Raw genomic sequence first — 15,115 nt, 5'->3', positions numbered from 1 at the left:
TACATTACCATATCTGGATTTTCCTCTTAGTGCACAAAATTATACTTGGAACAAATTAAATCATTTTTTCAGTGTGCAGAAACTACAATAAAAACAAATAAAGATTTCTCCCTTCAGTGCTTTTCTGAACACAGCGTGCACACAGAGGAGAAACTGAAACATAAACTGGTATCGATCGCTATCAGTACTAACGCTGGTATTGATCTGCCCATCACGAACACTAGCCACTTTCCCCAGTGAGTCTGGAGACAAAAAATAAATATAAAAGTAACTGATTTAAAATAGCAAAGTCAGTGTATTAACCTGCAAACTGTCAGGGGAAGACCAGCTAGCCAAAGCCTACAGGTCACAGTGGTTAGTTCTGAGCTTACCACCTGTGATGAACCTCAAACCACTGGGATAAAAACTGTCCATTGATTTTAAACATTGTTACGAAGCTTGCATATAAATTATGTACCTATATTTAGTCAATGGTAAATGTCTTATACAGACCAATTTCTTCTTTCCTGGTCTGTCCTGTGGATCAGGGTTATGGTTGGGTACCTTTCTACAAGTTGGCCTGAATGAGTTCTGCTGAGGGCCATCGTGACTTTTTTGTGTGTATGTCCAGAAACATTGTCTTTTTGTGTTCAAGGTGAGTTTAAGTTCACTAAAGTGAGACAGCATGGTCAACTCTCAACTGGATCGACTATGTGGCCTTTTCAGATGTAGAACCAAAGAAATAAGCAACTAAATCATCAGCATAAAAACATAATTTACATTTGATAACATCTCACCAACTTCAGTGATAAAAATTATAAACAGACGGGTGCCAAAGACTGACCCTAGAGGGATTGAAACTACCTCATTTTGGTCGCCCGTCAATTTCTGTAAAGATTAATTAATGTGTAATTAGGTTTTAGCAAATTGATCACTGGTAGCTTGGGTTTTCATGCTAGTACGCCAATAGACCTACAACCTTGCTTTTTTTTTTTTTTTTTTTTTTTTTTTTTTTTTTTTAGATTTGGAACGTGATTTGTCTCTTTGACGAAAGTAAAGGGGTCGTATTTTTAAACGTCTAAACGTTAAATGATCTAGCGGTTAAGGTGTTGGGCTTGAGTTCAGAAGATCATGAGTTCAAATCCCAGCCTGACTGGAAAATCACTAAGGGCCCTTGGGCAAGGCCTTTAATCTCCTATTGCTCCCAGTGTGTGTGAGCGCCTTGTATGGCAGCACCCTGACATCGGGGTGAATGTGAGGCATAATTGTAAAGCGCTTGATGCTCTGATGCAGATGGAAAAGCGCTATTTATATTTATAGTCCATTTAAATGTGGCAGCGACGTACCTGAATTGAATTTATCATGACGTCACGTTCTGGGCTTCGTACATATGATTAGAAAAAGCCACATATATATATATATACGTCTAGCAAAACAACCACGTGAGTGCTCTCGTCAAGTCCCGTGTCAAGCAGGTTGCGCTTCCTGTTAGCTTACAGCATAGGCGGTTGGTGAGTAATAACACGTAGATATAACTATATATGCTTCAAATAAAACAGTCGTTGTTTTGAGAAGTTAAAATGTGAAAGGGGTTAACATTGTGTTTCCTTCATTATTATTATTATTATTTGGTGTGAGAAGCAAGCGCTCTCCTTTTGTTGTCGTTAGCCTCAGTAGCTAGCAGCGAGTTTAGAGACACGACGTCACTGTTACAAAATTAAAGAAGAATCTCCTATTTTCTGTTTCCCGTGTATTTTCCTCAGGGATCTGATTGTGCACAATGCCGAGCGGCTAATTCTCGTTTTATTTCCTCCCTACATTGATTTGAACAGAACTCATGGGAGGAATCAAACAAGAGCAGAATGAGTCCCTGCAGCGGGCTAAAAGTTCACAGTCACTGGATCACTTACAGGACGAGGTGAGAAACTCTGTCACACACGGGACTTTATGTGTTAGCGGTTTTATTTTCGAATTGATATCAAATAAATTCAATGCCAGATAACGGTATTTGAAAAAAGTTCTGTTTTGGATTAAAAAAAAAATTGGTGCTTGTGCAGACTAGTGGTTCACCTCTTTTGTTCCAGTGCAGCTCTTTGGGATCTTTTATGAAATATTCAATACTTACGCCTTGGAAACAAGTTACCATACTAAGTCCCTTTGGCTGCTCCTTGGGTCCCCACAGCAGATCCAAGGTGATCTGCATGTTGATTTTGCACAGGTTTTACACCAGATGACCTTCCTGACGCAACTCCACACTTTATGGAGAAATGTAGCAGGGGTGGGATTTGAACCAGGAACCTTCCGCACTGAAATCAAGCGCACGAGACACTATATTTTTCTTTCTCTGACACGCATGCCCAAAATTTACTACAACCCCTGGCAAAATTATGGAATCACCGGCCTCGGAGGTTGTTCATTCAGTTGTTTAATTTTGTAGAAAAAAAGCAGATCACAGACATGACACAAAACTAAAGTCATTTCAAATGGCAACTTTATGGCTTTAAGAAACACTATAAGAAATCAAGAAAAAGATTGTGGCAGTCAGTAACGGTTACTTTTTTAGACCAAGCAGAGGAAAAAATATGGAATCACTCAATTCTGAGGAAAAAATTATGGAATCACCCTGTAAATTTTCATCCCCAAAACTAACACCTGCATCATATCAGATCTGCTCGTTAGTCTGCATCTAAAAAGGAGTGATCACACCTTGGAGAGCTGTTGCACCAAGTGGACTGACATGAATCATGGCTCCAACACGAGAGATGTCAATTGAAACAAAGGAGAGGATTATCAAACTCTTAAAAGAGGTTAAATCATCACGCAATGTTGCAAAAGATGTTGGTTGTTCACAGTCAGCTGTGTCTAAACTCTGGACCAAATACAAACAACATGGGAAGGTTGTTAAAGGCAAACATACTGGTAGACCAAGGAAGCCATCAAAGCGTCAAGACAGAAAACTTAAAGCAATATGTCTCAAAAATCGCAAAATGCACAACAAAACAAATGAGGAACGAATGGGAGGAAACTGGAGTCAACGTCTGTGACCGAACTGTAAGAAACCGCCTAAAGGAAATGGGATTTACATACAGAAAAGCTAAACAAAAGCCATCATTAACACCTAAACAGAAAAAAACAAGGTTACAATGGGCTAAGGAAAAGCAATCGTGGACTGGGATGACTGGATGAAAGTCATATTCAGTGATGAATCTCGAATCTGCATTGGGCAAGGTGATGATGCTGGAACTTTTGTTTGGTGCCATTCCAGTGAGATTTATAAAGATGACTGCCTGAAGAGAACATGTAAATTTCCACAGTCATTGATGATAAATGCACAAGTTTACGTTGATATTTTGGACAATTGAAAGGATGTTTGGGGATGATTAAATCATTTTTCAAGATGATAATGCATCTTGCCATAGAGCAAAAACTGATAACATTCCTTGCAAAAAGACACATAGGGTCAATGTCATGGCATAGGGTCAGTGTCAACGTTTATGTGCAGATGTGAGTTGAGGAGCGCGACCAGCGTCTGACTGAACCCAGCGCTAAAATAACCAGAAAGCGGTTCCAAAAACAAAACAAATTTATTTCCCTTCTGTGCAATAATTGTGTACGACATAAATGTGCGGTTGTCTGGCGAGGTGAAGGACGGCACGCTCTCCAGCGCCCTCGAAGCCCGACGCTTCCGGACCCAGACTCACCGCCGAACACCCCCCAGGTGGACACGACAAACTGACTCTGTGAAGGATGGAAAAGGTGAGGTAAGTCAAGCTACAACAAATATCCTTCAAAGGCACACACTATCAGCAACACATTCAGGTCTGAATTTAGGCTTTATGTAAATGAGCAGCTTCTCACAACAGGTGGAGGATCATCATTCCGTACACACGGCAGTGAGAAGCGAGCTGCACAGTTCTCATCAATGTTCAAATATACTGCGTAACAAAATACCAAATTACTGTTAACACTTATTCAGACAATCATCACTCTGATGTGTGCTGACAGCATGTGTCCCTCACCCGTCCTCCTTCACAAGCACGATGTGTCAAACCCAGGCGCGGTCCTCAGCATCTCACAAATGAACGTCACAAGGTCGAGTTCCCGGCAATTCTGCTCGAATCACTCATGGCTTAAATGCAGAACGCCATCTCATTATCTGCTTCAGCTGAAAGTCTTTATAAGTTTGCACGTGAGCATCATCCACAGGTGCTGCAAGTCATTAGGCCTGCACGTGAACATCCTCCACAAGTGCAGCCAATAATGCTGATGAGGGTGAAGCACTCTTCTGCCAGCACCTTCTCCACAGACAAAAAACAGTTTGCATACCACCTGGAGAGCAAAGAAAAGAAAACAACACCCAAATGCCCAGCCAAACCCCCCAACACACAACACAACGAGCAGATCTGATTTGATGCAGGTGTTAGTTGGGGGATGAAAATTTACAGGGTGATTCCATAATTTATTCCTCAGAATTGAGTGATTCCATATTTTTTTTCCTCTGCTTGGTCTAAAAAAGTAACCGTTACTGACTGTCACAATCTTTTTTTCTTGATTTCTTAAAGCCAGAAAGTTGCCATTTGAAATGACTTTAGTTTTGTGTCATGTCTGTGATCTGCTTTTTTTCTACAAAATTAAACAACTGAATGAACATCATCCGAGGCCAGTGATTCCATAATTTTTGCCAGGGGTTGTATTTTGAACCCTACCTCTACCCCTTTCCTTAACAATAGCCCCATACCTGTTTTGTGTTCCTGTTCTCACAAAATTAATTCGCACTTGTGCATGCGCACAAGAATCAACCTGAGCAGGAGGAAAAGAAAATACTAGGAAAGAATGTATGCAAACTGATGTTGCTGACTGAATGGATTCTCCCTAAAAATTGGTCAGACCCTGCCTTCACTGTGCATGTGTCATTTTGGACCATCAGCAGCGTCATTTCTGAGCATCGGCAGTGATTCACTAATTATCACCTCGTTTCTGCTTCAAACTGCATTCCAGGTCATCATCTGTCTCAGTGACAGATATCTGAAGCGGTTTCTGCAACAATCATTTCCACATAAACTCAGCATTAATTCATATAAAAGATGGAAGACTCAGTCAACATGCGCAGTGAAGGCAGGCAAACCAGTTTTAGAGGAGACCACTCGGTCGGTGACACCGGAAAAAAGCTGCCGTACGTGTTAAATTGGTGAAATAGAATTAAGAAAAGGTGATCAGCAGCTGTTCTCATAATTTACTTGGCCTCCCAATGGAATAGATTCTCGATCATGTCAGTGTATACTTCAGCTGAGAAGTGTGTGTGTGTGTGTGTGTGTGTGTGTGTGTGTGTGGGTGGGGGGGATTATCAAGCTGTTACATCATAAGGTAAAAAATTTAAAAAAAGTGTCTATGGGTACAGAAGATGTAGCCTAAAGCATGAATCCTACAGTACAGAAGACATAGAACCATGGAGTGGTACAAGAAATGTTTGCATGGGATCACAGCCACAGCTCCTTTGTATCTCCTAAGATGTCATGGGTGTCTTGTGGCTTTCCTTATGAGTCTCAGTCTTATGCAGTCATTCAGTTTCTAAGAGTTGCGACACCAGACAGGTTCACCATGCAGTGCCATACTGTTTCTGTTAGTTAATGATTGAGGTAAATGAAGTCCTAGACGCATTCAGTGACTTGGAGATGTTCATGGTCCATGCTCTCACATACCAAAACAAAACTGAAAAAGTGATGATGATTTACTGCAAAATTCACAAAATTCATCCAGTGGTGCCAATAATTTCTAACATAGATTTTCTGTTTGTGTTCTGTTAATTCTACAATATGAAAGGGTTGTTTTTTTGGGGGGGGTGTTTTTTTGCTGTTCAAGTATCTTTGGACATTTCAAAAAATGGGTTCATTTGCATTTTATTTCTAATCACATTTAAAATTTTGTACCAAAAGTTCAGGTGTGCCAATCATTCTTACGAGGACTATAATTGTGTTTCTGCATCTGTGTACAGCCAAAGAAGAGAGGTTGGCCAAAGGGAAAGAAAAGAAAGAAGGTGCTCCCAAATGGTCCCAAGGCTCCAGTAACTGGATATGTCCGGTTCCTGAATGAGCGACGGGAACACATGCGGGCCCGATACCCTGACTTGACGTTTCCAGAAATCACCAAGAGGCTTGGAGCAGAGTGGACACGATTAGCTCCAAGTGACAAACAGGTAGCTCAGTGTTTTACATGTTCTACATATCATTAAACATCCATCTGTTTCTTATACACTCTTGTCCCTTTTTGATCTACTGACTTGATAATGAAATAATGATGGAAGAACACACATTTTTGGACGTAAAAAATGTAGCCTGCTTGAGTTATTTGAATGTAATTGCCATCAAATATAATAAGAAAAATAAAAGAAACCGCCACTTTGTACTAAGTGCTCATTGTTCTCATTCAACATCAAAAAGTTGGAATAGAGGCCTAAAAAGGGTACACTTTGGTATTGACCTAAGGGTAAATGCCACAATTTGAGATGTTAGGGAGGAGAACCACCAGTAAGAGCAGACTTTTAATGTGCTTCTGAGTCACCAAGATCCTGTCTTTGAAGAAACTGTCTCTTAAATTGAAACCATTTTGATTTGTTTAATGTTTTGACAGCGCTACCTGGACGAGGCAGAACGGGAAAAGATGCAGTATGCCCAGGAACTGAAAGAGTACCAACAGACTGAGGCCTATCAGATCACCACTTCCAAGATACAAGACAAAAGATTTAAAAAAGGTGAAAATTCATTTTGCCTAAATTTGTTTTGCTGCATGCACATATCTTTTTTTACCTCTTTGTACCTTTAGTAGCCACATCATCACTGATGCACAGAAGATCTATTGTGTCCGTTACTCAGCGTGATGTGAGTCATAAAATGCTCACGTTTTTTCATTTTTAGAGGATACATCGGCTGCCTTCATCAATCCTGCGACAACAGGAACAACTTTGCCCAAGGTACATAACTGTTCCACATTATTTCATTTTACATGTATTTCCACTTCCTTTGTGAATAAACAAAGTTACTGGTTTTTGCTTTTTTCTTTTTGGTCTATTTTCTGTTTCAATCCTCCAGGTTCCTGACTTGTCAAGTAGATTTGACATCCCGATATTCACTGAGGAGTTCCTAGATCAAAACAAAGGTAAGTGATTCGCACAAGATTAGGTTACCATGATAAACTATTTATTTAGGAGCTTTCTATTATTTTGCTGCATTTTTCTCCATTATTTATTGACTTTTTATTGTTTGTGTGTGAGAAAGTGTTTGCTGTGATGCGTTTAGTTTGTTGGTGTAGCTTGCCGTGCGCTTTCTACCTCTTGTTTCTAGCTCTTACCGCTGACTATCACTGCTAGTGCAGCAGTGTGAAATGGAGACCTGAGCGCGTACATCAGGCTAGACAGGAGCCTGTTGCTCTTGTCTGACAGCACCATTCATTCACTAATGCTATGCAGACAAGCGTTGCTGTCGAGCCCTGGGTCTCTTCAGTGGATCCTTTGGTACTGCTGGAATTGTGTCAAACAAGTGGTTACTTAGGGAGACTTGGATAAAGAATCTGCCTTGCATGGTGAGGCAGAGTCAGCGATGACATTTTGGCCACATGGAACATTTCTCTGTACAGTCGGGTAAAAAATTCTTTAGTCAGTCCCTGATTGTGCAAGTTCTCCTGCTTAGAAAGATGACAGAGGTCTGTAATTTTCATCATTGGTACACTTCAACTATGAGAGATAAAATGAGGAAAAAAAAATCCAGAAAATCACATTGTAGGATTTTTTTTAAAGAATTTATTTGTAAATTATAATGGAAAATAAGTATTTGGTCACCCACAAACAAGCAAGATTTCTGGCTCTCACAGACCTGTAACTTCTTTAAGAAGCTCTTCTTTCCTCCACCTGTTACCTGTATTAATGGCACCTGTTGGAACTTATCTGTATAAAAGACACCTATCCACAGCCTCAAACAGTCAGACTCCAAACTCAACCATGGCCAAGACCAAAGAGCTGTCAATGGACACCAGGAAGAAAATTGTAGATGTGCACCAGGCTGGGAAGAGTGAATCTACAATAGTCAAGCAAGTTGGTGTGAATAAATCAACTGTAGGAGCAATTGTAAGAAAATGGAAGACATACAAGACCATTGATAATCTCCCTCGATCTGGGGCTCCACGCAAGATGTCATCCCGTGGGGTCAAAATGATCATGAGAACGGTGAACAAAATCCCAGAACTACACAGAGGGACCTGATGAAGGACCTGCAGAGAGCTGGGACCAAAGTAACAAAGGCTACACACTACGCAGAGAGGTACTCAAATCCTGCAGTGCCAGGCGTGTCCCCCTGCTTAAGCCAGTACATGTCCAGGCCCATCTGAAGTTTGCCAGAGAGCATATGGATGATCCAGAAGAGGATTGGGAGAATATCATGTGGTCAGATGAAACCAAAATAGACTTAACAAACATGACTAGTTGGTAAAAACTCAACTAGTCATGTTTGGAGGAAGACAAATGCTGAGTTGCATCCCAAGAACACCATACCTACTGTGGAGCATGGAGGTGGAAACCTCATGCTTTGGTGCTGTTTTTCTGCAAAGGGGACAGGACAACTGATCCGTGTTAAGGGAATAATGAATGGGGCCATGTATCATGAGATTTTAAGCCAAGACCTCCTTCCATCAGTGAGAGCATTGAAGATGCAACATGGCTGGGTCTTCCAGCCATGACAATAATCCCAAACACACCACTCAGGCAATGAAGGAGTGGCTCCGTTAAAAAGCATTTCAAGGTCCTGGAGTGGCCTAGCCAGTCTCCAGACCTCAACCCCATAGAAAATTTGTGGAGGGAGTTGAAAGTCTGTGTTGCCCAGTGACGGCCCCAAAACATCACTGCTCTAGAGGAGATCTGCATGGAGGAATGGGCCAAAATACCAGCTCCAGTGTGTGCAAACCTGGTGAAGACTTACAGGAAACTTTTGACCTCTGTCATTGCCAACAAAGATTATGTTACAAAGTATTGAGATGAATTTTTGTTATTGACCAAATACTTATTTTCCACCATAATTTACAAATAAATTATTTTAAAATCCTACAATGTGATTTCCTGGATATTTTTTTTTTCATTTTGTCTCTCACAGTTGAAGTGTACCCATGTTGAAAATTACAGACCTCTCTCATCTTTCTAAGTAGGAGAACTTGCACAATCAGGGACTGACTAAATACTTTATACCCCACTGTATGTGTTGCAGCACACATGCGCCTCAGTGTTGAGGACCTCAGTGGATGGAGAAGGCCCATTGGATGCCCACATTTCACTTAGCTGTGGCAGATGGATAGTAAAGGCACCTTGAACCTTGCATGAATTTGGTTCCCGCACTGTTACGCAGTTTGCTGTGCAAATGCATCCCGCTTCATTTTTTAGCCAATGACGCATTTGCTGTCAGAACGTGGGTGATCTCTCATCACTCCCAGAATCACCCAGAATCACAGAGAAATTATCTACAGCTGCAGGCTGTCTTGTGCTCATCGTGTGGTGGAGAACGCATTTGGAATCTTGTCTCAAAGGTAATTATTTATAATATATGATGTAATCAGTGGTGGGCACAGCTAACCAAAAAGTTATCTTCGATAACCAATCAGATAACTGAATATATATATATATATATATATATATATATATAGTATTAGAAGTCAGTTTCTCGGTATTAGATACACCGTCATTTACGAGCTAAATGCTGCCGCTTTTTTCACATGCTTTGAATCCTGCAGCTTAAAGAACCAAAATACGTCCATTAATGCATTGATTGGGAGAGTAAAATGCACATAGTAAATATAAATTCTTACCTGTTAGTTTCAGTGGGGTTCATCTGAAGAAATAATCCATATAAAGCATCCTGCTTATCTAAATGGTGAAGAAAAGTCCATGTACACAGGTGCACCGTGAGAGCTCCTCTCTCCCACCAAGTCTTGGCGGATAAATTATCCCATGCCACAAAGAAATAAAATGAAATAATGTTGAAATTAGTACATTTTGTTTTAGTGTCGAGCAGGTGATAACACTGTGATGCTCACAGTGAAGCTGAACTACACTACCCACAGTGCTCCCTGCGTCAACCGGCCAATCATGTTTTGCGCTTAATGATAACATCATCAGCAAGCGACAGCCAGTCTGCCAAAAACCACTGATCTACACGTGACAGGGATTAAAATGTTTGATTTTAGGGTTTCCAAACGTTTTTGACCATTAAACTTTGCTCACTTTACCAGAAAAAAATGATAAATGGTCCGATGATGGTTTTAAAAGTTATCTGAAAAGCTAATCCACTAGCAAAAACATTAGCTTAGATAAATATCGGTTATTGGATTAGCTGAACAGTGCCCACCACTGGTTGTAATGGATTAGGTGCATTTTCATTTCTTCTTATGAGCTAGATAATGTATCTGTAAAATTATGTTTATTATATATGTAACATACGGTCATAATCTAATTTCAGGTTCAGATGTTCTGTGCGCAGTGACACACAGTGTTTTCGAATAGGTTGTGCAACATTCACAACTCGTTCACGCAAATGGTACGAAATTAATCCATGCCAGAAATTTTGAACACTTCAAAATTTTTGTGGTACACTGTCACAGACGTGCACAGTTTAAGATGAGCTTACTCAATGGCATTCAAGATTGCGTGTCAGTGCAGGGATCAAATTCGTGCAAGTGTCAAGGTGCCTTTACTTTCTATATATGGTTGTCTGTCTGGGTGGTTGCCTTTATCTGCAAGGTGATTCCGTGGTGTGGTGGGTGTAGGACCAGTGCATGCTCATGGTTTGACTTGACTATTGTGTGTTGTTACTGACTGTTGCCACAGTTCTCTCTCTAACTTCAGCTCACACACAGTGTGAGTTACTCCAGTCCTGTTCAAGTTGTCCTTGTTTATTATGTAATACACAAGTATATTCTGTCACCAAACCAATGTTTTCTATTTGTCCGTTTTCAGCTCGAGAGGCTGAGCTCCGACGTCTCCGTAAGGCCAACATTGAGTTTGAAGAGCAGAACACGATGCTGCAGAGGCACATAAAGGACATGCACAATGCTAAAGAGCGCCTAGAGGCAGAACTAGGGCAGGACGAGCTGCGTACCCAGGCTCTTCACAAACACTTACTGGCCATTAAGCACCATTGGTCAACAGTCTGTCATCTGTCCCTCTGCCAGGTTAGCAGTCAGCATTATAGAACAATAAGAAAACTTGAATGAAACGTGTAAATTGCATCTGTGTTATTTGGCATGCTTACTTGTAGTATTTTAATATAACTATCTCTAATGTTGGCTTTGTTAAATGACCAGTCTACCTGGTTTTATTTATTTCAAATGTTTGTCTTGACAGATACGGGTGAGACTGCATCTCTTGGAAACCTGACTTGTACCTGAGTCGTCTGAATGGTTTCCTGGAGGACAACCCTCTTAAGCACCGTGCTCTGCTCACACAGCTACGAGATGTCCTGTCTCATATTGACAGGTAACTGGTTAACCCCCCCCCCCAACTCTTTGTCTCTACAAACCATGGAAATGACACAGAAATATAAAACGTGAATTAAACTTCTAGTTTGCCACTGATGCCACCTGTAGTGAAACTACGTGTTCGTCTGTCCTTGGACCAGATCTGTTCGTCATTGTTGAATCTTTGTTTACTCCACACTGTGCTGTTTTATGGTTCTCAACATTGGAAGGAAACGGACACCATATACTGTATGTTAACAGTATATGGTACAGTAAAACATATTCATTATAATGGCCCGACTGCAGAGGGCTAAGAAGCGGGTATTATAGTCTCTGCCTGTATTCCCACATGAAAACCAAAAACTTTTCTTCTTTTTTTTATACTGAAATTAGACTATTTTCAGCATTTGTCTTCAGTGGTATAGCTTGATTCATATGGACCAAATCTGACAACCATGACATTTGTCTGCATATTTGTATGTATGTATGTATGCATTCTGTTAATGGTGTCATTTTATTACTTTTATTCCATTTTAGTGAGAAGTTATAAGAAGTCCTAATTCAGCGATGCCTTTATTCCTGTGTCAAGTGGGAAATATCAGACATTCAGCAGAGTGTGCTGACACCCTGGACAGTGAATACCATACTGTAGACGCATCAGAGTCCACATGTCGTTAACGTTGCATTCTTCTATATGAATGTGTATTTGTACTCTTGTTTGTATTTGTAAATGTGACTTAGTTTTAGATGGTTCATTAGATAAAGGGGTCGTATTATTCAAAGGCAGTTTTTACTCAGCTTCTCATGTAGTTTGACTTTGATGTTAAATATCCCCAAAGTCACAAATTCTTTCATCTGTGCACGTGAAGGCTTATAATGGAAACAAATCATGGACCTGCGTCAGCGTTTTAAAAAATTGTTTTATTTCTGACTGTCACAGACAAATGTATCTCGACTCCTGCTTGTTGTATGAGATAACTCTGACCTCGGTTTGTATGTGCACACAGCTGGTGTGAAGCAGAGGGAGGGTGCGCTCTTTGAAGGGAGAATGAGCGTGTAACATTTGCTTTTCTTTTGTTGTAGATTTTTCATTTTGGATGTAGTTTTGGTTTCTTTGGGGTATGTTTTGTTTATAAACTGTAATATTCTTCATTAGCAACATTATTAATTTTAGCTTACTGTAAATGTGGATAATATGACCTCTTTTAGCATTGCAGTAAATTTCTGTAAGTGTAATTTGCGTTTTACATCGTGAATTGCTTTATGCGGATTTGGCTTGTTTCTGTTACGTAGTACGTATTGGCCCATATCAAGCCTGAACATGAGTTTACAATAAATCTCATTTGGCGTTTAGTGTGTGGGGGATGGTGTTAGTATAGTGTAAAATCCTCAAAACTGGAAGCAGGCTAGGAGATAAATGCTGTACATATAAAATGTGCGTTGGAAATTGGAAGAGCAATGTTGCATGTTTTTGGTGTAGTCTGTATTTGTGCTGTCTATTCATATTAGATTTTTTTTTTCAATGTTCATAAAACTATTCTGTTAAGAAAACTATTTTGCTGTTTAATAGTTATGGAGATTAAATGACTGGCATACACACTAACAAACAGTGAAGCATAAATTGGATCTCCATGAGTAGGTGTAACTCAGGCATTATAAACTACAGCACTGTGCAAATGCTTTAGGCACGTTTAATGCATCATAAGAACAATAAAAATTATGAAAACCTTTTTTGACATGCTAATAAAAAAAATGGGGCGGCAGGAGGGGCATCAAATACTACTTTAATTATAAATAACTCAGGGATGCCTAGAGCTTTTGCACAGTCCTCTATGTGGTTAATTGATTTTCCTTAACCCTCAAGTGACCGAGTGGGGTCACTTATGACCCCAGGCATATATATATTTTATATATATATATATATATATAGATATATATATATATATTTTTGTGCACAATTTTTCTGATTTTCATCGTAAAAACATTTCCTACCATGAATTTGTCAATCTATTTGTCCTGCATTTGTTCATAGAATTATTGCAAATATCAGCTGATTCATGTGGCAATTATAATCCAAAGAGCTATGAGATTTTCAACATTATAGCTTCAGGTGGTATTGTAATTTGCCAACTCTAGTTATTATATTTGACTGTTTAGCAGGGAAGCCAACAGACCTGGATTTAAAAGATGATTTACAGCTGTATAAGCATTGAGACTGAGTCTTGATGCCCAAAGTGAGGATGAAAATAGCTCGTGATTGTCACAACGTATGACTGGTGGGTTCGTTGAGATTTGTGTTAAAGTACTGGCATATTTGCTAGTCACAGTTCTATATTTGATGCTGTAATTATCCTACCATATAGTTGCTAAAATAGTTTGGTCGCTTGTGGGTTAAAGATGTGAGTGCTGTTTTGTTCCAGTAGATGGCGGTATTTGTCTTCCAAAAGTAGTGCAGAGTTCTATTGCAAAATCTACTTTACAAAAGTTTGCACATTAGAATTTTAATAGAAATTCAGATTAGTTTTTTCCTCCTTAATCAATGGGTAAACAGTACATGAAATATGAAATGCCCAACCTTTATACACACACACACACACACACAGCATTTTGGAAATCTACTGCCCACTATAAGAAAACAGTACATGATGATAACTCAGATAAAACATTCATGATAAAACTTAATTATCATCTGATTTTCGTTTAAATTGCAGGGGACCGTCTAGAATATTGTGTAGGTTTAAAGTGAGTGATGATGCACTTATTAGTTTTGACTGTTCATAAGCTTTTCATATCTGAATAGTTTAAATGTATTTTGGCATCCCCAGTGTGCGAGCAGTCTGGATGTTTTCACCGATGGCTTGCAGTTGATTTCACTCGTTCTCACTGAATGGAAGAAGTCGTGAGTAAAAATCAGCAGAAGTGATCAGGTAGTGATGAAAACCTGCAGGCTGGAGGCAGATGTGCGTGTTTGTATCTGGGGACGCCTGTTTATAATCGGCTAAGTGGGCGCGTTCATGGAGCAGAATCGTGAGTTTGGAGGAGTCTGCCTCTCTGTGACGTCACTGGGGGAGCTGTCCGCGCAGCGGTGGTGCTGAAGCCGAACAAGATGGCTGAGCGCTGGTGAGGAAGAAGAGAGAACTGATACACACACGCTGCAGCGGAAGACTGAGAGGCTCGAGACACGGCGGTCAATGTTTGTGTGTGTGAACACTTTGATTTGGGTCGAACTGTGCTTTAGGCCGAACGTGGTCCAGCTGGCGACGGCGCGCGCATCAACCTCCAGCACCGCCCATCCATCCATCCTCAGGCTGCACGGCTTCACTGCTTGCCACCTGGACCCGATTAATAAACTCCGAAAGAAATGTCATTGCTGTTGTGTTGGAGGTAAGCACAAACTGCGATTTCCATCTCAAAATGACTTTGAGTACTCCGGTGATCTGGTGCGCGTGAAGCTTAAATCTACAGGAGCTTCCATTTGGTTCCTGCTGACAGTTCTAACCCGGCCATCGAATCCCATTATTCTTTCTGATTCGTGATTAAATTACTGTTTAAGTGCACACACATCTGTGCGTGAACTCTTCTGTGTTTGTATGTGAGGCTCGTTACCAGCAGTTGCTGTTTTACTCGAGGAGGTTTTAGTTCTTTTTTC

The 15,115-nt window shown here is 40.3% G+C and overlaps 2 protein-coding genes across 2 annotated transcripts in view; both read left to right on the top strand.

Moving 5' to 3' along the window:
- unc13a (unc-13 homolog A (C. elegans)) overlaps positions 1–15,115 on the top strand; it is a 181,271-nt gene that overhangs the window by 32,949 nt on the left and 133,207 nt on the right.
- hmg20b (high mobility group 20B) lies at positions 1,446–12,099 on the top strand. The gene is given in 11 exon segments (XM_034180247.1): positions 1,446–1,490; positions 1,812–1,897; positions 5,972–6,172; positions 6,607–6,727; positions 6,891–6,946; positions 7,065–7,131; positions 10,967–11,143; positions 11,146–11,181; positions 11,354–11,380; positions 11,383–11,485; positions 12,004–12,099. Coding segments are annotated over 10 exon segments (882 nt in total). The 5' UTR covers positions 1,446–1,490; positions 1,812–1,816; the 3' UTR covers positions 12,017–12,099.

The sequence above is a fragment of the Thalassophryne amazonica genome, chromosome 10 (genome assembly GCF_902500255.1).
Source record: "Thalassophryne amazonica chromosome 10, fThaAma1.1, whole genome shotgun sequence".
Taxonomy (NCBI): domain Eukaryota; kingdom Metazoa; phylum Chordata; class Actinopteri; order Batrachoidiformes; family Batrachoididae; genus Thalassophryne; species Thalassophryne amazonica.
This window is presented reverse-complemented; position numbering and strand designations above follow the sequence as displayed.